The sequence below is a fragment of the Peromyscus maniculatus genome, chromosome 14 (assembly GCF_049852395.1).
Source record: "Peromyscus maniculatus bairdii isolate BWxNUB_F1_BW_parent chromosome 14, HU_Pman_BW_mat_3.1, whole genome shotgun sequence".
Classification (NCBI taxonomy): Eukaryota; Metazoa; Chordata; class Mammalia; order Rodentia; family Cricetidae; genus Peromyscus; species Peromyscus maniculatus.
This window is the reverse complement of record NC_134865.1, coordinates 666,073-693,465: the sequence shown is the minus strand read 5'-3', so window position 1 is coordinate 693,465 and position 27,393 is coordinate 666,073. Positions and strand designations below refer to the sequence as shown.

General features: G+C 46.1%; 1 protein-coding gene across 22 annotated transcripts in view; it reads right to left on the bottom strand.

The window, feature by feature from the left end:
• Trim9 (tripartite motif containing 9) overlaps nucleotides 1-27,393 on the bottom strand; it is a 112,917-nt gene that overhangs the window by 47,719 nt on the left and 37,805 nt on the right. For all 22 annotated transcript variants that reach the window (XM_006985450.4, XM_042260567.2, XM_006985453.4 and 19 more), the window contains exon 2: nucleotides 625-720. In XM_006985450.4, coding sequence (XP_006985512.1) covers nucleotides 625-720 — 96 coding nt within the window. The remainder of the gene's footprint in view (nucleotides 1-624; nucleotides 721-27,393) is intronic.

The following is a 27,393-nucleotide window of genomic DNA, read 5'->3' as shown; positions in this document are numbered from 1 at the left end:
CATTATGTGGGTGTTTTATGGTTTCTCCCTTTCAGCTACAGCGCTGGCGGACCTGGTCACTGTGTCAGATGAAGCAATCTGAGAGTGTAGTCGCCAGGGGACCTAGGCTGGGAAATACCCAAGTGTCTGAGACCAAAGAAGCATTATGATGGAACAGGGAGAGAGGAAAGAAGAGAGAGGGAGACGGGAGGGAGAGAGGAGGAGGAAGACAAGAAACGATTAGTTAATGTTAAGTAAAATGGCGCTTGGGGGACCTGTAGGATTTTAGAAACTCGGGAAGAGTTGGGTTCGCAAAGACATGGGCCTCTGTCTAAATGCCTCGCAGTAGCGGACTCAGGACCTCAGAGTGGAAGGCAGGAAGCACCTGAGACAAACAACCCTGGCTTGTGGACAGAGGAGACCCCCACGAGGAAGGAAGGGGCACCGCACCTTGGTGTGAAGGTGGCCTCTGTGTGTGTCTGCCTGTGCAGAGGAGACAGAGCACAAGGAAAGTTAAGATGGATTTCATCGGAGCACATCAAGTCGGAGGGTCTCACCCTGCTCTGGTGGCTGTCAGGGTGCGCTGGCCCCTCCCACCCCGCCCCGCCCCGCCCCGCCCCGTCCCCCCTCCCCCCGACCCGGTACCTGGATCTGCTGCACCATGGTGCGGAGCTGCACCAGGAACTCCTTGGCTTCTTTGGCCCTGTCCGACAATCCGTTCAGCGCCTGGGAGAGCTGGCTCTGTGGAGAGAAGGCAGGAAAGCCTGAGCTGCGGTCCCACAGGGCCAGGCGGGGTTACTTCAAAGCCATAGGGTCCCAAACCCAGGAGCCATTAGCCTGCCCTGAGTCCTCTTGTCTGGGCCTTGGAGGTGGGTGGATGGATTCTGGCACCAGGCAGGTAGTCCGTCCCTGGGCTCCTGAGCAGGTTCCTTCTCTAAAGCAGCAAATGTTGCTGGCCACGGGAGTCAAAAGCCTCACCAGTTGCTAGCTACCTAGAGTGCCCTCACCTCGTTAGTTAATTAATCTTTTATTTCATTTGTGAGGGATAAAAAACAAACAAACTAGTCAATCGAGTTGATTCCTTTTGACAGTACTTAGCCCGAAGGTTCACTGGTCTGGGGTGGGGGTGGGGGTGGGGCAGAGATAGTGAAGACGATCACGTGCAGGATGAAGAAGGAAGAGTTGAGCACTGTTGTGACGCTCCGGAGCCACAAAAATGTTAACTACAAAGAGAAAGGCCAGGAAGGGATCCCGCCCCATCAATGTCCTCCTCCTTCTCCTGCGTGGATTCCGACCCCACACGGGCACACTCAAGTCTACCCTGTTCCTAACTTCCTACACGGCCAAACCTGCACCTCTGTAGGGGCAAAGCGTCCAGGCAGGCACTGCTTTCCAGCCATCTGCTGAGGTGGTCAAAACTGCTCATCAGTGGGTCCTGGGTCAAAGTCTACCAGGGGACGGAGCGACTAAGAAAGCTGATGTGGGCCAGGCGGTGGTGGCGCACGCCTTTAATCCCAGCACTCGGGAGGCAGAGCCAGGCGGATCTCTGTGAGTTCGAAGCCAGCCTGGTCTTCAGAGTGAGCTCCAGGACAGGCACCAGGTAGAAAGAAAGCAGGATTTGAAGGGGTTAAATTCTGGCCCCGCCCTTTACGAAGTGACCCTGAGAAAGCCACCTATGGCTGAATTAAGCCAACAGGAAAAATGAACATGGAAATAATATTTTGTCGTTGGGCTCTTAATGAAGACAGGACAGAGCCTAAGGGAACTATCGCACATCTCGTAGATTCCGCCAGCTATGGGCTGTTTATACATAGTTTGGCCTCCTGCATAAAACAAGAATTCTATTACTCTTGCATGGTGTGGCATTGCACGAGATACTGTATTTAAAGGCCAGGGCCCTTTGAATGCCAGGTGTTTCCTTAATAAACGTTGGATGGTTTTAACTCACGTTTGCTTTCCTCATTTCTATACACCCAAACACCCAGTGATGAGGCATTCAAAGGACAGATTCCTCAGTAGTACCTGCTGGAAAGCATCTTTGTTGACTTGTACTTTGCTGTGTATCCCGACCCCCAGAAGGTGTGCCAATACAGTCGAGAGGAAGCGCATAGTGAGCCTATGTTGCAAAGGGACCCTCCATCTCTTTATTGCTGTGTCTTAGTGACATCATCATTTGGGGGGTAAATTCTCTCCTTAAGAACTGCTTCCAGGGGCTGGAGAGATGACCCAACCGCTAAAGATTAGGCTCGCAACCAAAACTATAAGAACTGTTTTCAGGATCTCCGGAAATAAAAGAAGAAAGGGGTTCTCGTTTGAAATCACAGCAATAAAATGAGGGCCCAGTTCTAAAGGGGAAGAGTTTGGTTTTCACTGTTATCCTTAGAACTCGTGTTTCTTCATTTTTCCCAAATGAATGAAAGTTTACCGGGCTACAAAGACTTTCCTCTCTGTAGCAAATGCACTTAGAGATTTGGGAGCAAGGAGTCAAATTCATTTGGCTACACACACATTAAACTGTCTGGTTTCTGACATTCCAACCTCAAATTTATCATGTCCGTATAATGTATATTACTACATTAAAGTATAAAGTTTGGTTGACTGGGTACTTTTACATACTTAGAAAAAGTTATGTCGAAGTCTGGTAACAACCTGGTAGGCAAAGGGACCTGCTGCCCAAGCATGTACTCAACACTTAAAGAAAAAGCCAGGTTCAGGGACACATGTCTGTAATCCCAGTGCAAGGGAGCCAGAGATAGGAGGGTTCCCGGGGCTTTCTAGCCAGCTAACCTAGCTTAATTGATGAGCTCTAGGTCAGTGAAAGACTCTGTCTTGAGAAATAAGATGGGAAGTGATTGAGGAAATCAGCCAGCACCAATGTCTGGCCTCTATCTGCATGTATGTATGCACACCCACATGCACAAGTGCACCCACCCAACACAAACACGTGCAAATACCCTCCCACACACAGATTTTTAAAATGTTATTTAATGGTAGACAAAGAGTTCTGTCTTTGTTTGTGATCTTCTATGTTAAAGCAATAAAGTGAGCTGCAAAAATCAATTTTCCTCCAGATTCAGTCTCTCTGTGTTGGGAGTCGGGTGCCCCCCACCTGGCTAACAATTGCTTGATAGTTGATAAACAGCTATTTTATAAGATAGAGATCTATAAACCTTCCCCCTAAGCACTGTCCACTCGCAGAATTCGACAGCAGACAGTAAAAAATGCCAGGTAGCTATTTATCAGCAAAAAGGGCCATATTGTAAGGATCTATATTTGTTGCTTTCATGGGATAGCTTCCTGAGCACGTGTATAAGCCATATCTGATTAGACATGATTACTTATTGATTTGGTTTGCTTAAACCATTGGAATTCTAGCCTGTGCTAGCAGAGGTGTTCTGTATGCAGGACCACAGAGCGGTGCTATGTACTGAAGGTGCGAATCCATGGTGTGCGCTCTCCTCTGGGCATCCTTGGAGAGAGAAAGGTACAGTTCCGAAGGCTGTTTAGAATGCCTAAGCTGGGGCACTTGGCTTTCCTGCATACTTGTTTTCTAATTTGAGATGGTTTCTGAACGGGAAGGAGAGTGTTACAGAGAGGCAGCCGCAGACGCGCTGATGGATTTCTTGGCTCAGGGCATGCTTGGAATAACCAAGGTCTCCCTGGAAGGAGGCACATTGTTTGAGTCTGAAAGTAGAGAAAAGGAGTCCCAGCTCCTCCTTCCTTCATTGCTTGTTGGTGTGGGATGTTTGTGTGAGAGTGGGAAATGTTTGCGTACGTGTGATGGCACCTCAGAGAGGGTAGGGGCTCTAGGCTGTGGGGGAGGCTGCTGTCACAGAGGTCTGGTGGCCAGGGACACAGTCAACAAATCTCACCACGTTTATTGTGAATCTGATTCTGAGCTGTGTGTAGATTGGGGGGCGGGGGACTTTTAATCTGACACAGTCGTATACAAACGTCTCCCATTGTCTTAGCTACTTTTCTTGTTTCTGTGATTAAAAGACAAAAAAACAAAAACTAAAAAATCCCAAAAACCAAACAACAACAACAACAACAAAATAGCATCCAAAACCCTAACACAGGTGACCTCTTAAAGGAGAAACAGTCTATTCCAGCTGTTAATCTGAAGGTACAGTCCATCGTGGTGGACAGGTCAAGGTGGCGAGAGTTTAAAGCAGCTGGGCCATGCTGCATCCATAATAAAGATGTAGAGAGCAGTAACTACCTCTGCTCAGGAGCTTTCTCTTTAAATTGACATACATATGTATATGTATACATGCACACACATACACACATATATAATTGCTGTGAGTGAGTGAGTGTGTGTGTGTGTGTGTGTGTGTGTGTGTGTGTGTGTGTGTGCAGTTGCACATATGGGCACATGGGCCACAGTGGCACGTCTGGAGGTGAGAGGACAACTTTGTGGAGTCTGTTCTCTCTTTCCTCCTTTCTGTGGGTTCTGGGGCTTGAACTCAGGTCGTCGGGCTTGCACCACAAGCACCTTTACCCACTAAGCCATCTTGCCAGCCCATCTCTCCCTTTTTACACAGCCTGGGACCCAGCCCAGGGACCCTGTGCTTGCCACTATTAGGCTGGTTCTTGTAACTATGATTAACCTGATCAAGTTCATCACTCTAGGGTGTTCCTGGAGGCTGACTTGTTAGGTCATTGCCGATTCCGTCCAGTTCACAATTGTCACTGAGTCATGCCATCTTCACTTGGCTGTGGCAAAGATTCTCTTCTTGCCCAAACTCCAGTAAGGCTCTCTGCAGCCCCCATTAGGTCATGAGGCCTTAGCCTTGGTCTGCAGGACTGGGACTAACAGCTGCATCACACCCCTGTGATGAACTCCTCCTCCACTTAAAGCACTTGCTTGAGGAAACCCAAGATCACAGAAAAAATGTACAGTTATCCAACACCTGGAGACAGAGCCCTGCCTCCCAGTCTTTGTGACAGGAGAGGGGCTGACTTTAAGCAAGCCTAGATGGGTTTCATGTAGACCGACTGTCCCCTAACTACACATTACAGTTTTTTGCTTCCTTGACTATATTAATCTCCTGCTCGCCCCTCTGGCCCTCCCATTCTCCCTTTAACACCATTCTTCAGTCACCTCGGTACAAATGGAAGTTGGGTTTAATTCTTGCTAGGCTGTTCTCTCTGTTGCAAGGGCAGATTGCCTACTAAGAATCTATCACATCTTCTCTAGTTCCTGACTTTGTTTATTGCTGGCAGCTGCAAACTCTGGCGATAACCTGGGAAGACCCTGCAGTCCTTGGGTCATGAGCTTCCATTCTGGAAGCATGTGTGAGAGAGCCCTACAGAGGGATACTAGCTTCCCATCAAGCCCGCACATTTCTCACACATGACACCATGTTTATTATGAATCTGACTCTGACTTGTGCATAGGGTAGATACAGGGAAGGCTTTTAACCTTATACCCTTATGGAGAATCTCCTATCTTTATTGTTTAACCTGCATGCATTAGCACACAGCAAAAGCTGGTAAATGCATAGTCCCATCTTCTTCCCTTTCTACAACAATTCAAGTGTGCCAATTTTTACTCATTTTTTAAACCATAAAAATACATCAGAAAGTTATTGTTCTATCAGATAGTAGCAACTGAATCAGATAGATAGAGAATCAGGGACGCTGATAGATAGAGGTCAGAGAGACCAGAGCTGAATTCTAGCATTTTGCTAGGTGTACGATCATGGGTATATTTCTAACTATAGCAGACACTGAGATGCTCTGCCCAGAATTCTCTCCTGGTGGCTGTGTGTCCTCAGAGTTCCTGGAAGTATTGGATGCTGATAGACTGCACCAGGAGTTGCTCTTGTGCAGAGGGAACTGTGGTCATAAAGACTATGCTCCCATGCAGTGCCAAAGGACTCTCCTGACTGCAGGATTCTTGTAGACCAGCTGAGGTCACTACAGGTCAACTGCCAAGTCTGCTCAAACCTGGCTTCTTCAGCTCCTTGCAGATGGAGATGACCCCTAAGCAGCTCTCCGAGTGTGTGTCCAGGGAATCCAATCTGAACCTCAGACTCACCTTTACCACAAGGACAGTAACAGTAGGTGTATCAAAACAGTACGACCAGGATGGTGGGTAGGCAGGCACGGGAGGTGCTTCCAACAATGCTGGGCACATCTGAGCGCCCACTGCCTCATGCTCTTTAATAAGAATAATATGAAAGACATAGACATCACTGGACACGTTACCGCATGTCCTTGTTTGGGTTTTGGTCAATTACAGTTCTTCCAATACTGAGGTAAGTTGTGGGACTTTTGTCACATGACCTGCAGTGCCATTGTTAGAGTCCTGCCCCCTTGTTATCCTTGGCCATGCGACTTTGGTTTCCCCGGAGACATGGTGGGTTTTGTTGCAGCTCTTTTGCTCTTCATCTTTGACACACGAATCAGTGGCGTATTGATAAATCAGCTCTCAAAAACTATTTGTGGCATTTGCCAATTTTGATATGATATGAATAGTTGACTCTACAAAGTGACACCACTGGCATTGGCAAGAGACAGTTCTGAGTTGTGAGTTAGTACAGGCGAGGTTAGCGTACCATTAGGCTTGTCTCAGGGAGAGGCTGAGAGCTTCAGAGGGAAGATGCGTAAGCACCTCACACTGCCTGCCACACAATATGAGCAAGAAATGAACTCTGTTGGATAGGGCACATTGTTTGTGATTGAAACAGAACTAGTGCAGAAAGCAATTATAATTTTTCTTTTTATGATTTATTAACTTAACCAATATCTATGAAATATGAACATGGCAGACAGTAACCTGTGCTAGGAAAAAAAAATAAATGAAATAGCTTGCCTTGATTGCATAAGCCTGTTAATCCTTAGCAACTCAAGTTCGAGGACGGCCTGAGATGGAGAGTAAATGGAGAGAGCCTGAGCAAGTGAGCAAGACCCTTTCTCAAAAGAATGAGTGGAAAGAGGCCTATAGTTCAATGGTAGAATGCTTGCCTAGCATGCATGATGCCCTAGGTTCAATCCTTAGTACTTCAATACCAGACAGACACAGACAGACAGACAGACAGACAGACACACACACACACACACACACACACACACACACACACACACACATCCCGAGGAGGAGGAGGAGGAAGAGGAGGAGGAGGAAAGCAGACATAGGCTGGGGCGAGGAAGCCCAGTGAGAGGAAACACAGTTATCCCAGTCCTTGGGCGATAGAGTCAGTAGAATCTAGACTTTGAAGCCAACTTGGTCCATGTAGCAAGTTCACTGCCAACCTGAGTTACAAAGGGAGACCCTGTTTCCCCCAAATCATGAGCTGGGTGTATAGCTCAGGGAGGGAGTGCTTACCTAACATACACAAAGCCTGGGGTTTTATTACAAGCCCTGCTGAAAAAAGTAAACATAAATAAGAGTTATATTTATTAGGATAGTCTAATAACCAGGCACAGAGATACAGTTTCTCTACCTCTCAGCAACATTGAAAAATATAAATAAATAAAATAGTCGGGGGATGGTGACACACGCCTTTAATCCCAGTACTTGGGAGGTAGAGGCAAGTGGAAAGTGGATCTCTGAGTTGGAAGCCATCTTCATCTACAGAGTGAGTTCCAGGTCATCCAGGTCTAATTGGAAAAACCCTGTCTTGAAAACCCGATGATGGTGATGATGGTGATGATGATAGTAATAATAATAATAATAATAATAATAATAATAATAATAATAATAATCCATTTCTCCAGCAAGATACAGCCAATTCTGGTCAAAATGTGAACTCTAGATATATTCTGCAAAGTTGTGACCCACCAGATTTTAGAAATTTCTGTGCCTTGGACAGCAGGCTCTCAATCTAGAGACCTATTTCTACATGACAGGCTTTTTTCTTCATTAAAATAAACGGAGCCACTTCTGGCCTCAAGACACAGTGAAAACAATCTGTCCCTTTGCCCAGATTTTGTAGTTTCTTAAGGGAAATCAATTGGCCTGTCTTCTTGGCTCCTTGCTTGGCGTGCTTTGAGCAGTGAGAGACTTCTCGCAGGGTCTGTTGTGACTGAAGGTAGGAAACTAGTAGAGAGGCAGGGTGCAGGCTGTGAGGTCAGCGGCCCTCTGCACAGGGCTCTGCAGAGAACCCAGGAGGCCGTGGGTAGCCTAACCGTTACCAAGTACGCACAACTCGGGCTCAGAAATGTGTCTTCCCCTGGCTGCGCAGTGTGCAAATACAGGATTGTGTTGGTCTAGAGAGGAGGCCCCTGCTTTTCCACATACACTGCCTTCTTCTGTGGAGCACTGTCCCCAGCAGGCTCTGAGTCATTTTCTCTGGACTCCCTGGGCTTCATGGCTGCCTTGTCACACACACTATCCACACTGGTTCTGCAGCTGGGACAGCATTCTGTTGTCTGGTACCGTGGGACAGAGTTTGGGGTGAGCAAACAGACTTAGGATCATGGTTCTTCAGCTCTCGAGACAGAAAATTTCAGTGACACAAAAGAGGACTTTTGGTAACCAATTAAAAGCATGCTATTAGAAATTAATGTAATGGAGTCAAACAATAATAGAGATGTACTTTTTACATAGGAAGGCTTTTACTGCTCTCTTCCAGACTCAGGGTTAAGGGTTAAAACCTAAAGCCTGCTCATCAACCACTGGAGTTTCCAGAAGGAGCTAACTAGCTAGTTATTTTATTTAAGAAATAACTGTTTTCTTATTTCAAAAACTGGATCCAGTTCAAGAATATTAGGTAATTAATTTGGAGAGGCAACTCCTCAATTTAATCGGAGACATACTAAATAACTTTGGGAAAATACCTTGATGTTTACCTTTGGAACCTTGTATATTTTATGTACAGGTAGATGTACATGTCCCTAAGTAGTGAATATCATCAAAACTGGGGTCATGCAGGCTGTTAATTGCTGTCTTGAAATGAAAGGGCAATTGCTACCCTTTTCATTTAATGTAACTTAATAATTTAATTTAATAACTTAATAATGTAATATAATATATTTCTATCTTTTATTAGCTACAAAACACTTAGACAATATGCACTATATACTAGATACTGTTTGTAATGTTTTAAATATATTGTCTCATTTGGTTTTTGAGACAATTTTTGCAGCTGATAGGATCAAACAGGGAGGTTAAGAGTTCTGAAGTCATAATACTTTTAAGAAGCACAGCAAGGCTCCCAAGACAGGCCGTCTGGAGCCAGAACCCACGCTATTAACCTCAAAGCTGCAGTATAATGCACTTGATACATCACCACCATTTATATAATTAATCTCCAACTTTACGATTTTGATTGCTTTCACATTGTTGCAAAGAACTGAAATGAAATTTATGTGGTAACTACTTGAATATTGTACATTATTCCTACTTCTAGAGGTGAACATACTTGATCAATAAACACTCATATTTAAAGAGTTTTGAAAAATCAAGTTGCCAAAATTGCCCCTGAGGAATTAACATTCACATTCACACAGAAGGTGGTAAGAGTAATCCTTTCAAACAATATCAATGGCACATTTGCATTTGTAGTCTGGTGGAAAAGAGAGAGAGAGAGAGAGAGAGAGAGAGAGAGAGAGAGAGGGAGGGAGGGAGGGAGGGAGGGAGGGAGGGAGGGAGGGAGGGAGGGAGGGAGGGAGGAAGGAGACATCTTGGGTTGGAGAGATGCTCAGAGATTAAGAGCACTGGCTGCTCTTGCAGAGGACCAGTGTTCAGTTCCCAGTACACATGTGGCTCACAACCACCTGTAACTCCAGTTCCAGGGGGACCCAACACTCTCTTCTGGCCTCTATGGGCTCCTGTACACACACATATATCCTCAGACCCACACAAACACACATAAGAATAAAATAAATCTTATAAAAACACTAGAAAATGGAATCTCAGTTTTCAAATTTACACTTACATGTTCCCAGTGTGATATTTAATATTAAGTTGGGAGAAGAGACACACTTCTCCCCAGGCGTCCTTAATGATCTTTTCCTGGCTAAGGGGGAAATTCTCTTTACTGGTATTTGCAAAGCATTTGGAAGAAGTCTTGGCACACAGAGAGCTGCCTAAGCATTAAAAAGCTCTTTTTCTCCACTGTCACTACTGTTAAGAGGGCTTCGTGGCCAAGAAGGCTGGAGCCGGGACTCGGAAGAGGCGGTGTCTGTTGGAGAGGAATTGATGTCATGGCCTACTTATTTTAGTAGATCATGTTCAAAGAGTCTGGTCCACAGAATCCCATTATCTTGTGGCCGGATTCATGTTTATGATCATTTCCAGTAAACATCGAACAGGCACCTAGGAGTACATTTCTCCTCTTACAGAGGGACATACACAAGGTAAATACACATAACACATGCTTCAGAAGTGCCGTCATTCCGGTGACTTGAGTCTTTCCGGTTTGATCTCTGAATCTTAATAGATAGCCACAGAACCCTCAAGCCACGTATAATGGGCCAATAGAAAGATTCACTCCATTTCTTCAGAACTGGGGGTGGGGGGGGCATGTCAACACGGCACAGCCCAGAGTTATTTGAGGGATTCCCAATTAGGGGATTGCTCAGGTCGGACTGGCCTGTGGCCATGTCTTGATTAATGAATGATGGATGAGGGAGGGCGGGCTCAGCATCCTGCGGGTGGTAACCCCCCAGTGTAGGCGGGCCTGGGCTGCATGAAAAGGCTGGCTAGTCATGAGACTGAAAGCAAACCAGTGAGCAGTATTCTCCCTTGGTTTCTGTTGCAGGACACTCTGCTTGGGTTTTCCTCACTGATGTACTGTGACCTGGAAGTAGAAGCCAAATACACCCTTTCCTCCCAGGGTTGGCTTTGGTCAGTATTTTATCACAGTAAGCAAGCAAGACAGAAGCTTTCCACGAAGAGAACATTGCTGCCTTCGATGGAGGAATCGCCACTTCTCCGGCGTCTTTATTAGGGTAGGCAAAGAGTTGGGGAATTGGGGAAAGAGACCGATTCTCAAAGAGACAGCCTAAAGTTTTCCAACAATGCTCAGGTTTCCTCAGTCCCCAAACTGCTTGTCACTGCTGAGTTTAAAATGAATCAGAAGAGAAGGTGGGGGCCCCAGACTGGCCACAAAGCTAAAGGGTACACTGGTGAGAGTCAATTCAGTTAGCTTTCCTTTCCTGACTCAAAGCTAATGAAGGCTAAAAGTAAACCCTCTATAATAAATTCAGTTAGCCCTCTCCTGTCTCATCCGAGTTCGAGGCCATCCTGTAACTGAAAGTTAAAACCATCAGAAATGGAATGTGATGAATTGTTTCTTTCCTGGTTGGACCATCATGCTGGGCAGACTTGGTTTTCATATCTACACCAATAGAAGTCTCCGTGGACAGACTGAAGCACCAGGTCCCTGTTCTCTCCTGGGGTGCCCACCCTGGCCCTACAAGTCCACCCTTTAGTTAAAGCTCTCATCATTTCCTCCGATTTCTATTCTTGGGGGACATGCTCTAGGATGTTATCCTTAGGAAGCCCCATCGAGAACAGGAAGATGCTCCAATTTCTGGGTGCACTTCCCTGCACCAAGTTCACTTTTCTTCTGCCACTGAAACCCAGAAACATTCAAAACCTAGTCCAAGTGGCAGTGCTCTGTCTGCGAGGCTTGAGTCTCTCCCACAGACACATGATTTTGCTCATCCCTTTTTAGAAAAGTGGCTGCGATCCTTAATCTCGACTGTCCGCCCGACTTGATGAGATTTAGGATCACCATGGATACAGATCTCTGGCTAAATCTTGGAGAGATTATCTAAATTAAATTCATTGAGGTGGGAAGACCTACCCTAAATAGGGGTGGTACCATGATAGACTGAGCTCCCTGGTTGAATAAAAGGAGGTGGTGGTGACAGTCCGCATTCGTCTTTCTGGGCTTCCTGTCTGTGGACACAGGGTGCCTGCCCACCTCCAGCTCCTGCCTCCATGTGTTGCCTACCATCTGGACTGTATCCCCTGGATCTGCAAGTCACAACAAACCCTCCCTTCCTCCGGCTGTCCTTGTCAGGTGTCTGCCACACCGATGAGAAGTCACCACGGCAGGTGCCGTTCTTCAGGGGGAGCAGGACAGTCCAGACTCCAGATGAGGAGTGGAGTGACGTGCCCTCTCTACCCACCCCTTCACCAACCCTGAGAAGTCCTCTGTTTTTCAGAGCGGTACGAACACGACAAGGCCCGTGACACACAGGAGTTCCTTCTGACCAAGTCGCGGGTGCCACTAATTCGTAAGGAGAGCATGTGGACACACGTGGTTCCTTCCTTTCTTTGTGAGTTTGAGACATTTGTTCATTTCACATCAATGACAAAGCCCACAAACTTCTCTGATAATCTTCACAATACATTTAAAAAGCTCCAATACAAAGAAACCCAACTGTCCTTAACTCTCCCTTTTACCATCGTTTCACGAACAAGTTAAAGCAACAATCTTTTTGTTGTTGTTGTTTTTGTTTTTGTTTTTCGAGACACAGTTCCTCTGTGTAACAGTCCTGGCTGGCTGTCTTGAAATTCGCTTCGTACACCAGACTGGCCTCGAACTCGCAGAGATCCGCTTGCCTCTGCCTCCTAAGCACTGGGACGAAAGGCGTGCCCAGCTAAAGCACAATCTTATTCTAATAGCTGACACACTTTGGGGTATCTTAAATAGTGTCTACATTAGACTAGGTTTTGCCTCACCAGGACTGACAGCTTTCCTAGGATCCAGTATTTACAGACTGATTTCTATCTACAATAACACTAATAGGGATCATCAATATTACCCAGGAAAATGAATTTAACTGTGTCTGACGTTTTCCCCCCCTTCTGCTCAATATCTTTATCAACCTGTTTCCATGCAGCTCCATCCTGGCGAAACAGGAATGGTTTCCATGACAACGGTTTTCTCCCAGTGAGGTAGAATCAATCTAAGGGTTGACTCCCACAGAAACACATCTTGCCATGGGATCTGATTGATCTTGTAAGCGACTAAATAATTGTGTGATGATTTCCAAAGAAGAGCCTGCGCAGGGTGCACAGGCAGGGTCAGACCGTGCGAGGTGGTCAGACCGTGTGAGGCTGAGCTCAGTGCTGACGTCACACAGGAAAATATGCCCAGTGTGCTAGGCTGCAGCTCCAGGTCCTCCCTTCGAGGACCCGGATGAGCACCCAGCCCTCTCCAGAATCACAGTGATGGTTCAATCCAAGATGGAGAGAAGGGGTTTGGTCTAATGGCATGTTACCCACCACCTGCCTTTCCTCATGTTTCCTTGAAAAGATGAGGTTTCCAGAGCTGATCTGAACCGGGAGACAAGAATTTCTAATTATCTGCTGCTCGGTTAAGGTTATGCGTTGCTATTGTACATTTACCTCCATTTCTCCTTCTTAGCAACCCCTGTTACTTTATTACTTTAAAAATATATCAAAACATCTCAGATGTATTAATTAAATTAAAAGTCTAAAAATGATTAATAAGTGTTACAAAAAGCTCTCACTCGGGTGTACTGTAATTCACCAAATGAATTCCATGTGACCTCACATCCCTGAGGACACTGAGCCCAGGGTTTTCTTCTGAACGGAGGCCTTCCCTGCTGTAACAGCAGACTCTGTTGAAGACAGGCGATGTCCTTAGCACAGATTGGAGATGGGATGCACGCACAGCTTCAGGTATGTGAGACTGCTTCTCACACCTCTGCAGAGGGCAGAGAGAGGCTGTATCAGCCCCCAGCATGACAGCACAGAGGCTAAGAGAACCGCTTCAAAAGCCATTGTGAGCAGGTCCCTCAAAACCTAGCCTGGGCTGACCCCGCCCCCCAGCAGAAGATAATGGCTGCCGTGTGCTGAGTTCTGGCCTCTCCACATGGCATCCTGCCCCTTGTCTCTCAGCCCATCCCTTGGGGTCATCTATCCTCCTCCATCAGAAACCCATTATCCTTTCACAGAAATTTATTCACATTAAATTTTTATCTAAGCCAAAGATTTCTCTTTTAAATCTTTCATTTCGGATTGTCCAATGAGACTCTGTAGTTCAGAGAACTTCTGGTAATACTGATGGGTGTGGGGACAATGTGGGTGAGGGAAGGGGGCCTTGCAGTCACTTTAATGTCAACAGTGGATAAAAGGCAAAACTAACTCGGTTTTGTAGGATGAAGTCTTCTTTTCTCCTCTAGGCATCTTCCTCTTTGGGATATCCCTCTGAGGCCATTGGCAACCTGGTCCTACCAGAAATGATGGTGGACCTGATGTCCCCACATCACGAACCGTCCCCAGGGTGCTGAACCCAATCTGCCTCATTACAGATCGGCTGCTGGTTACTCTCATACTCCAGACCTGGTCCCAGTGTTTTCTGCATGAACATAGGGCTGGCCTTCTCATCTGCTGCGTTTAACTTTGGCTTCTCTCTGATCCAGGTGTGTGTGTGTGTGTGTGTGTGTGTGTGTGTGTGTGTGTGTGGTCATGCATCTCCCCCTGACTCAACCAAACCACCACCACAGGCATAAGTCATTAAGTGTCTCGGTGTGCACCATTCAATGATAGAACACTTGCCTAGTATGTGCCAGGCCCTGGGTTTAATTGCTCACACTGAAAAAAACTAAACACAACACAATATCTAAGCCAATATTAACACTGTTCACGATACCTTGCTTACATGAGGCCCTGAAATGCATATCTTTCATCTGCTAGCGTCCTCCTTCCTCTGAATGCTTTCACTGGAGTACAACGGGTTTGTTTGTTCGTTTTTCTTTCTTTTTTTTTTTTCTTTTTTTGACAAGTGTCTTCTTGATTGTTGTGGTTGTTTGAATATGAAATGTCTCCCACATCTCAAGTGTCTGAATGCTTGGGCCCTGGTTGATGGGCAGGTTGTGGAACCCTCAGCAGGCAGAGTCTTGTTAGAGGAAGTAGGTTAGTGGGGGCCGGCCTTGAAGTTTTACGGTCTGGCCCCACTTCCTGTCCACTCTCTGCTTCCTGCCTGCAGATGTGATGTGACCAGCCACTTCCGGTTCCTGCTGCTGTGTCTTCCTTGGCATGACAGTGTGAGCTCCTCATCGAAGGCTAGGATGAACCTTTCCTTCTTTAAACTGCTTCTCTTGTTGGTGTCTGGTCACAGCAACAAGAGCAGTCATTAGCACGAGTGTCTTCCATTTAGAACGATCACCTTCCACCTACTGCTATCTGTGTATTAAAATGAACTCCAGTTAACTAATGGCCAGTCTATTGGGGGGGGGGAGTAGAAGAAGCCTAGAATATGTGTTATTTTGAGTCAAGAGAGACTGAAGAAGGAAGACAGGGATGCAATAGAGAGGAGAGGGTGGAGGAAGTGGGGAAAGAATCAGGCTTGGAACCCGATGCAGCACTGTGGTGTTTAGTGACCCCGAAAGATCAATTATCACCTACAAGCCTGGCATATTTGTAGCCCAGAAAGCTAGTTAATGTTAATGCAAAACAACCAAACCAAACCAAACCAAACCAAACAAACCTCACAGTTTTCATCTTAAAGGAACAAGAGATAGTTTATTCTGGAGCCATTTTGAGTGCCTGCAGCCCAGGAACACAGATTTTGGTTACCCCAAATTCCATGGTATATGGAAGTAGTTTCATAGTTTCGCAGAACAACAAAAGTCATAATAAATCAAGGCCAGTTTAAAGTGCATTGGTATGTATATCAAGAGAGGCCATGACAGCAAGATGGGGGAAGATCTTCTGTAGGATCTTCCTACAAGATGCCGACTGATGACATTTTTGGCTTTGGGGTTGGCAGAGGCCAGTGGGTCTGCTGAGTTAATAGATTCCAAAAGGTTTTTATCCATTAGTGACAAGGTGTTAGTTCTGACACAGAGGTGGGCAAGGAATGGCTGCTGGGAGGGGGCTGAAAGTAGCCCAGGATAAGGGAGACTTTGGACCTGTAACCTTCCAACCTCTCCACAGCACAGCTTGTAAACAGTCAGTCTCTACACACACACACACACACACACACACACACACACACACACACACACACACAGCTCTTTCTCCTTCACAGGGGTGTGACTTCCCTTGGGGTCTGATGCTGAAGAGTCAGAAGAAAAAGGAGTGACAGAGAAGCTTCTTATGAAACTTGCTGGGGGAAAAATACGAGGCCAGGTGTATGTGAGTAGCATGTGCGTGCATGTCCATGTGTTTAGTTCCACGATGAAAGACCCCAGAGTTTGTAAGACATTCCTATTGTATCACCGAAGGGCGAGAAGTAAAATAGGCTTTAGCCCATCCTCTGTGGCTCTAGCTGGAGCTGTGGGTTTCAGCCTTCCTTTCCTCTCCCCCACACCACATTCTTCTTTCCTGCTTTCCCACCCACCTACCCTGTGGACTGCAAGCTGCAGGACCACATGTGGGGACAATGACATTATAGAGACTGTCAACAGTTCTCACAGTGGCATAAAGTAAATCCTCCTGAGTCCGACTGCCTCCACCCCCTCCCTCCCTCCACCCTTTCACCCATCTATTTGTTATATCTCTCGGTGGTTTCCATTCTTTGACTGAGCCCTACCCGGCACAAAAGGATAAGATGGTGTGGAATGCTCCAGTGGACGGTGCCACACCCAGGAGTATGTAGGAAGCACAAATCAGACATGATGGGTTATTCAAAAAAAAAAAAAATGAAAGAAGACACGATGTTGGGGGAGGTAGAAAGGTGGGGATGGATCGGAAAGGAGTTAGGGGGAAGGGTGGTGAATATGACCAAAATACATCGTATGACAGTCTCAAGGAATTAATAGGTATATGATGTACTTTTTAAAGGGGTGTGAAAACCATCTAATTCTAGAATAAGCAAATTACGTCTCCTTTGATGACAAGAACACTATGCATATAAATAATCCAAACCCCAACCCCACCCAGGTGCCACTTCACACCCACAAAGATGATACACTAAAGGAGGCAGACGGGAACACATGTTGGTAATATGTCGACATTAGAATGCTTGAGCCTTGCTGGTGCCGCTGCTACAGAAGATGGAGTGGTGGTTACCCAGGGAGACAGAGTTACCCAATAACTTAGCAATTTATTCCTAGGTTTGCCCAAGACTACTAAAAACACACAAAAGTGTTTATCCTGGCTGATGTGGAGGCAGTCCACCAAGGGATGAATGGATCCACAGAGTGGAAGACACTGAAATTGAGAGAGAAAGGAGGTAGGAGGTCCCCACATACATGACTACGTGGACGAGCCTCAGAAGCACGCTGAGTGGATGAAGCCGGATGCAGATGCCTGTCCTGTGGCTCTAAGCAAATCAAATGTCCAGGATCAGAAAAGTGAATGAGTTGTTAGTGGCAGGGGAAAGCGGGAAGTAGAGAGTGACTGAGATGAACACGAGGTTTCTCTCCAGGGCGATGGGAAAGGTCCTCATTAGATGGCTGTGATGCTTGTCCAACGCAGCGACTATTCTAAAACCTACTAAACCGGTGACCTGTTTTTGGGGAAGTGATTCACATCTCCATAAAGCTATTACAAAAAAATGTAACGTGTCCCTGGTAAAACTAACAGGCTGAGATACGGGAAACCTAAAATGAGACTGGGCATGTGGGAGGCTACACTTTTCACGTGAACTAGTGAAATCACAAAGCCTTGAAGTTGTTACTACAAATACAGTTCTGCTCACTTAGAATGAAAATGGAGATTGCTGGAAACCCTGGTGAGTTCACGCTGAAATAAATACCACCAAACCAACTATTGTGTGGTTGTGCAAAGGTGTGAACGAATCTAGCACAATGTCCTTGTGGAAGAAAGAAAGCAAATTTAGCTAGATGAGTGCTTATTAAAAGGTTACAACCTTGAAAATGGCAAAGGGGATGTGTGTGTGTTTTGTGTGTTGGGTGTGTGTGTTGTGTAGTGTGTTGTGTATGTGTTGGTGCGTGCTGTGTGTGTGTTGTGTGTGTGCTGTGTGTCTATTGTGTGTGTTGTGCTTGTATTATATGTGTGTATTGTGTGTGTGTATGTTGTGTTTGTGTTGGGTGTGTTGGGTGTGTGTATGTATGCATGTGTTCTTCATGTGTGGTGCATGCACGTTACTATGTGAATGCATGTGCTGATGTATGTATGTGTGTGAGCAGGCCAAAGGAGGACTTGGGGTACCTTCCTCTGTTCTCCATCTTACTGTCTTGAGACAGGGTCTTTTACAGAACTGGAAGCTCACTGGGCCAAGCTAGTCTGCAACCTCTAAGGATCTGCTGTCTCTGCCCTTAATGTTGCGGTTATCAGCACACACCACCATGCCTGGCTTTTAACCTGGTGCTAAGGATTTGAACTCTGGCTCTCATGCTTGCACGGGAAGCACTCTTTTTTCCCTATTATTATTATTATATTATTATTATTATTATTATTTTGGTTTTTTGAGACAGGGTTTCTTTGGCTTTGTGCCAATTATTATTTTTTTTATTAAGAGATTTTTTTATTCATTTTACATATCAACAACAGATTCCCCTGTCCTCCTTCCTCCCACTCCCAGCCTTCCCCCCCAACCCACCCCCTATTCCCACTCCTCCAAGTCAAGGTCTCCCGTGGGGAGTTAGCAGAGCCTGGTACATTCAGTTGAGGCAGGTCCAGGCCCCTCCTCCCTGCACCAAAGCTGTGCAAAGTGTCCCACCATAGGCACTAGGCTCCAAAAAGCCAGCTCATGCACTAGGGACGGGTCTGATCCCACTGCCTGGGAGCCCCCTATACAGTTCAAGCTAAACAACTGTCTCACTTATCCAGAGGACCTAGTCCAGTACCATGGGGGCTCCTCAGCTATTGCTCCACAGTTCATGTGTTTCCACTAGTTGGGCTAGTTGTCTCTGTACTTTTTCCAATCATGGTCTCGATATCCCTTGCTCATAGAATCCCTCCTCTCTCTTATCAACTAGACTCCTGGAGCTTGGCTTGGCACCCGGCCGTGGATCTCTGCATCTGCTTCACAGGAAGCACTCTTACCTACTGAGCCAAAGGTAAGTTTCAAAATAGTAAGAGGGCTGTAAACACAGCATTGGAATGGGATTTTAGAAATGGAAGTGTTTAGTGGCTGCCAGGGGTAGGGGTAGGGTGGAGGTGGGTGGGATGGGTTGATTGTGAGCTAGACAAGGGGGCAACAGAAAGAATACTTGTGAATTTGGACTATTTATTATCTTGACTGTTGTGGCTACACAAACTTGTAGAGGTGATAAAATTGTATCCAACAACATATACACAGAAGGGTTCAAGCAAAAGGCAACTGAATTAAATTAGTAGAATTTACCAATATCTACATTTAGCAATACTGTGAGACTGTGCTATTGTTTTGCAAAATGTTACCAGTGGGAGAAACTAAGAAATCCACCAAGGACTTTCTGTGTCCTATTTCTTACAATTGCATATGAATATGAATACAATTGCATATTGAAAATGAATATAACCTCGATTCAAAAAGAGAGTGGGCTGGCAAGATTGCTCAGTGAGGAAAGGTACTTAGCCATCTGAGTTTGGTTCCCAGGACCCACAGAGTGGAGAGAGAATCAACTCCTGCAAATTGTCCTCTGACCACGGTAGACATGTAGCAGGAATCTTAGAGAGTCTTATTAATAAAACAAACCTGAGCCAAGTATTGGGGTGAACTGGAAGATCAGAGAACCAGAACAAGCCACAGCTACCTCACCTCGCCGGATCCTCAGCTGGTCTTGTTTCCTCAGACTGGAGGCCTCTGAGTCCTCATCCAGAATGGGTCTCAGCTGAACTGCTGCTCAAAAGCCTGAATGCTTAACCAGGCCAAATGCTTAACCAGGCCAAATGCTTCTAGTTTCTGGTCCTCACACCTTATATACCTTTCTGCTTTCTACCACCACTCCCTGGGATTAAAGGTTTGTTTTCTGGGATTAAATGCATGATGAGTCACCATGCCTGGCTGTATCCTTGAACACATGGATCTCTGCCTCTAGAATGCTAGGATTAAAGGCGTGTGCTACCACTGCCTATCCTCTATGTTTAATATTGTGGCTGCTCTGTCTCTGACCCCAGATAAGTTTATTAGTATGCACAATATTTGGGGGAATACAATACCACATAGACATGCTGTGGCATGCCTGCATCTCTCCCAGGCTCATGCAACGCGCGCGCGCGCGCACACACACACACACACACACACACACACACACACACACACACACTAAATAAGATGTAATAAAAAGTTAAGAGAGACAAGAGATCGCTTAGTCAGGAAAGTGATTGCCTTGCAAACATGAGGATCTGAGTTTGGTTCAGAGAACCCTTTGGGGGTGTAAACTTCGTCACACACCAGGGAGGTGGAGCCCTGTAGATCCCCGGGGTTGACTGACCAGCTTGCCTGGCCTTATCAATGAGTTTCAGGTGAGTGAGAGATGTGCTCTCTCTCTCTCTCTCTCTCTCTCAAGTAAAATAAAAAAAGATGAGATGATACCTGCTCTGCACCTGTACACACATATCATGATATGTGTTTTCTAATGACAGCGAGCACATGAGAAAGAGAAAGAGAGAGAGACACTTCAAAATCTAAAAGCCTAGAACTTAGTCTTGGTCTTCTGTTTTGCACCAGAACCTCTCAGCTTTTTACTCTCACAGAAGACCTGGGAGACTGCCAATAATAATCACATTTAGGATCAAGGAAGAAGCATATAGGTGTGGGCTGCCTAGAGCTGGAGCCCAGCTCTCCCATGGAATGTATGTAACTCTGGCCATGTGAACCCTTGGTGCCTTGGTGTCCTTAGTAAACTGGGCTGATGAGAATGCCCACAGCATGGAGTCCCAGAGATGAACCAGCTCATCATACTTGAGGTGTTTGCAACGGCACACTCCGAAGCACAGCAAGCACCCAGGACAGTGCTGTGTTTTACACTGTGAAGTTCGAAAACAGTAACACTACAATAGCGTAAATAAAAGAAAAGAAGGATTGCCCCGAAAGGCACGGGATAAGCGATCTCAAAGTGTCTGATGATAGGCATGGACAGAGTGTCACTGCTCACGTTCTGGCCGGTACCCCCTGGGGGACAGGACAGTAGTTACGCTAACAGTGCTGATGGCCTGAGGCTCTGGGCCTTTTCACACCCAGCCCCTCTCTAGAATCCCCGGTTCTTTTCTCACTGAGCTGCTGTCCTGGCTTGTTCCCGGTAAGGGTGGTCACCCCTCCAGCAGTACCTTCTTCTGACTCTGCTGCTGCATTTGTCCCTTCTGTTCTCACCGGAGCTCCTGGGGATGGAGACAGGTGTGCTGAGCAGGGGCTGATACAGACGAATGGACATAGCTTAGCAAAGCATTCTATGGATGCTGTGGAGTCACTATCCCACTAAGGGCCCCCGGGGAAGCTAACTGATTGCCTCTGCTTCTGTGTTCATGACACACCCAACAAGCTTGAGAGGTCTGGCCTTGAAGGACAAAGAAAAACAGGATGGGGTATGACTTAAGGGCCAGTGAGGTCTCATCTAGAAAAGACATGTGCGTAGCCATCTGTATCTGGTAAGAAAATACCATGAGAAAGGTAACAAACACTAGGCAGAAACCGGGATCATTTTCTATTTTTACATTTGTTTGAAAAGGGAGAATATACTATAAGGACAAAACTTTCAATTGGGAGGGATATGATTTGAGGATAATTTTCTATACCATTCACAATGAAAGAACAATTTATTTTGAGTGTGTGTGTGTGTGTGTGTGTGTGTGTGTGTGTGTGTGTGTTTGTGTGTGTGTGTAATGAGAGTTCCTGGAAAGAGGTTCTGTCGACAAAGACTGAATGATTAAAACTCCAGTGACTGTGGACAGTTTGGAATGTTGCAGGTCCAGGGCCTAGCTACAATTTTTTCTGGGCTACCTTTAGCTTCACTAAAGAGCCTTTCCCTGCCTACCTCTGAGTCAGACCTAACATCCTGAAAAAAGATAAAATCTGTTGGAATGTATGAACTTAGAAAATCCTATTCTCCTTCAATCAAAGGGCAATCAGGGGCCTATCTGCCTGGCTGTGACCTGCCTCTTTAATGTTCTACCAATGTAGTTCTAAACTGCCTTGATGTTCTTTCTGGTTCTATTACCACAAAATCCCCACGAAACAACTTCCACACTGGTAACCTAAATCTGTGTTCCTGGGCCATGGTCACTCATATTTGGCTTCAGAATAAACTATGTCTTAGTCCCTTTGAACTATGAGTTGTGGTTTTTGCATAAAGTTTATTCCAATTGAAGAATCCACTTTGCAAACCCTTGTATTTGTATGTTATATGCTCCCATCCAGATACCATAGGCATCAGTTTCCTCTCTGATTGACATCTTGCTCCAAAATGTCATTTTCTAAGTTTACTCACCCTTGTTAAAGTTAAGACATTGAAAATACAGCCAAACCAAATTACACTCGCCGACTGCTTTACAGTAGAGGACTTTGGGGTTAGATGATTTTCCAGGAGCTTAGGGGGGAAACATTGCAATCTCTGCCTTTCGAATATTACATGCTCATGAGGTTCAGGCTGTGCTGAATGCAAAGGCCAGTCCTGGGGACTCACCTCACGGGTCTCACAGACAGGAGCATAGTCACTGTGACAGTCTAGGAAGGGAACCATCAATCCTTTCCCCAGCTCAGTATCAGGATGCTGAGGGGGAGGTTTTTGTGTTTTTTTCCTGAAGGGGTGCTGTTAGGAAAGCTCACATGTGTCTGTCTGTCTGCCCACTTATAAGATCCGTCCCCCGAGTATATCCTGGGTGAAAGTCATTAGCTCATTACTATAAAGCCCAACACAACCCAGGCTCCGGTCTCCAGAAGCCAGAATTCCAGGAGGAGGAGCAAGCAGTGGACACCGAAGAGTGTTACGGTGTATGTGTTATTGTGACCGTCGGTGACTGAGTGTGGGCATGTGCAGTGTGTACACAAGGTGCTTCGGGAACAAGGCAAGAAGGCTCTCGTCTGGGGGTTAGGGTTTCAGAGAGGTCAAGAGAAGGAAGCTCAGCAGGAAGAGGCAGAAAGGTAGGTGTCCTAGCCAGGTGGGGGCTGTGGGCAAGGCCGTGGGACGAGACGGAGCAGGGGTGTCTGGGAGCTTTTGTTGTTCACACCGGCACCGTCCCTAACTTATCAACTTTCTCAACTAGCAACCACACACGCTGCTCTTTGTTCTATTGTGCTGGCCCAGGGATGGTCTGGAATCCCATTAGCACAGTTCACCCGTGTCCAGGGGCTCCCCGAGGCAAGCCTTACAGCCAGGTCGAGCATCTATTCACCCTGAATGTTGAGTCCTTTGATGTGTTATCAGGTTAGCACACCACTATTTCAGAAAGCCTTGATGATTTCTGAGTTTGGCCTGAGTGGTTGAGGAACTTGAAAGCAAATGACTGGGTTGGATCCAGGACCTCTAAATTAATACTCATCCCGTATCATATCATTTCCCAGAACATAGCTTGCATGAACACCACGACAGGCTTTTCATGTTCATTTACGTAGATGGAGAAGCTCCCATCAGGGCTCGCAGTGACTTGGAGCAGAATGAGGGTTTCTCAGCACACCTGCCTAAACGCAGCCCTGCCTCCCAGACTCCCCACGCATGCATTCCAGTGCTGCTACAATGATGAGAGCAACTTGGAAATGCCTTAGGAGGACCGGTCCCTATGGCTTGTTTGTTTATTCCAACCAAGCATGTGCGTATGATAATAGAATATTAACACAGACGTTTCCATTATTATTTATAATAAAAAAAGAGAGTCTGGCTGGAAGAGAATATGGGTGAAAAGTCTCCATCGGGAGACTGATAGGACCTGAGTTGACAGTTAAACCGAGTTACAAAGATCTGATGTCAGGAAACCTGCCAACGGAAGACTGAGTTTTCCAGTGCTCACACCCATGTATTAATCCTTTCCTAAATGCACTTCCAAGAATGTGACCCGTCATCAGGAGGGGTCTGTGTTCCCACTCCCTCAACCTGTTCCAACCCAAGAAATGGGACAGAAATGAACCTACATGTCTTCTAAGCTTGGTCACAAATCTCCCTCTTTCCCTCCCTCTCTCTCTCCCTCTTTCCCTCCCTCCCTTCCTCTCTCCCTCCCTCCCTCCCTCCCTCCCTCCCTCTCTCCCTCCCTCCTCTTCCTCCCTCCCTCCTCCCCTCTCTGCCTTCTCTCTCTTTCTTCACCCTCTGTTTTTCTTTCTTTCTTTCTTTTTTTCATGGATGCTCCCACCATGAATTGAGCTGGATCACACCAACCTGCCAAGCCACATGAGTAATGAGCCCCTTGGAAACGGCTTCTCCCACCTTCCTCCTCATGCCCTCAGCTGATTGTAACGCAGGCTAGCAGGCTGGGTAGTATCTGACTGCAAGCTCAAGGTGCGGCTTTCGGCAGAACCAGGCCTCCTGCTACCAGCTCAGCACCACGAGAGCGGATGCATTGGCTTTGGTCTCTGTAGATCCGATCACTAGACTGCGTACAGGTTTTGCTGGCCGTGGTGAGGAGCTCGACTTCAATTGCTGAGTGTGAGGAAAGAGTCACTGGGGAGTTTTGCTGACATAAAGGTATTATCCCACCTAGATAACTACGGAAAACGCCTGTCCCTAAATTTGTATTCTCTCTCTCTCTCTCTCTCTCTCTCTCTCTCTCTCTCTCTCTCTCTCCCTTTGCTGCTCTTTCACCCTGGCTCTCTTTGGTCTTTACCTCCTCTGCCTTCTCTTTCCCCTCCTTTCCTGCAGGTCCTTTTTAGTCCTCTTCTCCTTGGTCTGCCTTTGGCAGGGTGGCGGGAACAGAAGAACCCGACCAGCCGGTTGGAGGGTAAAGACGCCTAAAGCAGTTCTGCCTCTGGTGCTTGGCCGGAAACTGGAAATGACTTTGATCCTATCGGGACTTCTGTCCCAGGTGGAGACCAGAGATGAAAGAAATACTTAGGGTCATTGGTGTGTGGGCTGGGCTCTTGTCATCGTGTCTTTTTCCTGAGCAAACTAGTGAGCATCTGAGGGTGTGTTAGAAACTCCAGTCCAGACAGAGGGATGGAGAAGCTGGATGTCCCTTGTGGGAGGGACAATTGGAAAGCCAGCTCACCGCCAGCATGCTGCAGCCCAGTGAAGCCTTAGGAATCCCAGGAAGGGACTGTCCTTGCAGCCCTTTCTTGGAGTGGCCTCTGCTACACAGGAACCCATGCTTCCATTCTCTTAAGTTCTTTCCTATAATAGAATTCCTTTCTGAAAACTTGTCTTTCTCTTCGTAAACGTTATTCCTCAAGTTCTCAAGATGAGAGGACCTGGAAGCCACTGTCTGGGGTGGCTTTGGTGACTGTGGACTGCTGGACCCCTAACTCATCATGTGACAATCAACGAAGGCAAAAAAAGCCTCCACTGTATTCAGGGGCCTGGGTTGTTCTTAGCTAAAGCTATGGCAGTGGAGGCAAATTATGCAGAGGAGGTTGGGCTGGGTGAGATAAGAGCCAGCAGGCCTGGCCTGGAATGACTCCACTGCACACTGAAGGTGGGGGATCTTACACAGAGCTCTCTAGAAGACACCCATTTACATAACTCACTAGTGTGGGTGTAATTAGCAGAGGAACAGAATACAAATAGCTCAATTTTCCTAAACCACCATTGTTAGCGAGCTATAAATATGGGCCCTCTAAAGAAAAAGATGGGACGGGCAAGCCATCCTCGTGTAAGGTCTTTGATATAATAGTTGCAGTGATCCAGCTACTGAGTTCCACTGAAACTCATCTCTGCTTTGGTGTCAAATTAATTCTCTCAACATGTATTCTTTCCAAAACCGCCGGTATGGTTTAAAAGAGAGAGATGTTTGCTTGTAAGCATGGTAGAGCAAACCAACCAACTCTTTCACCACCAAAAGAAGCCCCTGACAATGGCAGGATCCAAGGTCTGTGCTTATAATTAGGAACTAACTTCTGGAGTTAGTAAGATGTGTTCAAAACCCTTTTTATGCCTACTGCATGCCCTGCTAGAATTTCTCTTCTCCTGGGAATTAAATTTGATGATCAACAGCTCCAGCTCTTAGAGTTATTTCTGGTTGCTGTTGCCATTAGCAACGTGAAATTTATCTTTAATCCCTATGGATTTAATTTTGAAAAGGAAGGAGGAGATGACTGTTATGCCCTGAAGCGGTGTGTCTGTCTGGCATATCATCACTTCGGTGATTAGTTCTTGATTTCAAAGTAAGGACTTCGATTTGACACAGAGGCCACTCAGACCCAGAGTGTCCCTTTCAGTGGCCAACATAATGCAGCCAGACTCCCTCGCTCCAACACATTCCTATTCATCCCTGTTTTTATTCTACATGTGGACAAAATTAGCTAGGAATCACTTCAAGTTGAGAGCTGAAGGTCAGCAGTCATATGATCTCAGTCATATGATCTCATGGCTGGTAGTCACGGAGTGGTCAACTGCCATTTCACTATCATAAAGGAGCAGCTAAGGAAGACCACGAAGAATGTTGACAGATGCCTGGAAAGAGCATTTCAAAAAATGCATCAATTAGTCCAAGCTAAGATACATAATAGAATTGGGTTTTGTTTTGTTTTGTTTTTTGAGACAGGGTTTCTTTGTGTAGCTTTGGCACCTGTCCTGAATCTCACTCTGTAGACCAGGCTGGCCTCAAACTCACAGAGATCCGCCTGGCTCTGCCTCCTGAGTGCTGGGATTAAAGGTGTGTGCCACCACCCCTGCTTGGCCATGATAGAAACTTTGGGTCAACCGTTACACACAGGCCACTGTTGACTACAGCGCCACTCTATGAAACACAGCTGTTTCCTTTAGAGTCTTCTGGCAATCGGGTCTCTGAAGGACAGAGAAGCATTATGCAGTGCACACTGACCATTGGGGATGCTGCTATTCAAATAAAGAAAAGTTCAGTCAACATTACCTAACCATCTCTTAGATAATGCAAGTTCAATGGAAGACTGATCACAATGGTGTTCTAATAGATGAGAAATTATCATCAAAAGGTAAAGATTGCCTATAAAATGGAAAAAGGAGATAACTCGGTCAGCCCAGTGCTTGTGCAAGAATAGGGCCCTGAGTTCAATGCCCCAGCACTCAGCTCTTGAGAAGTGATGCCCCAAATTAACACCTACATATGAACACAAATGACCTGTAAAAATAAGCCACCTCCCAAACGTACACACCAATAAAAAAAAAAACAAAAAAAACCCTAAAAGAAATATCACAAGCCAGAGTAGATTTACAAGGGACCTAATGCCTTAAAAGTCTTTTATAATGTACCTCATCATTTTAATCGGCTGCCATGTCTAAAGAAACCTGAGTGGCCATTTGAGGTTTAAAAAAAAAAATGATTGCTTTAAAATTTAGTAAGTGAAGTCCAGGAACTGATCACAGAATTAACTAATCTTTCTGAGGAAATAATTTTGACACCTTAAGAGCATGCTTTATGATTCAAAGAAGACAAAGGATGAGTCCTTTTGTGTACTTATTCAACTTACTACTTTGAAGTTACTATCTCACGGAGTTGGAGAGCCCGGAGTTGTGAGATTCAGCCTT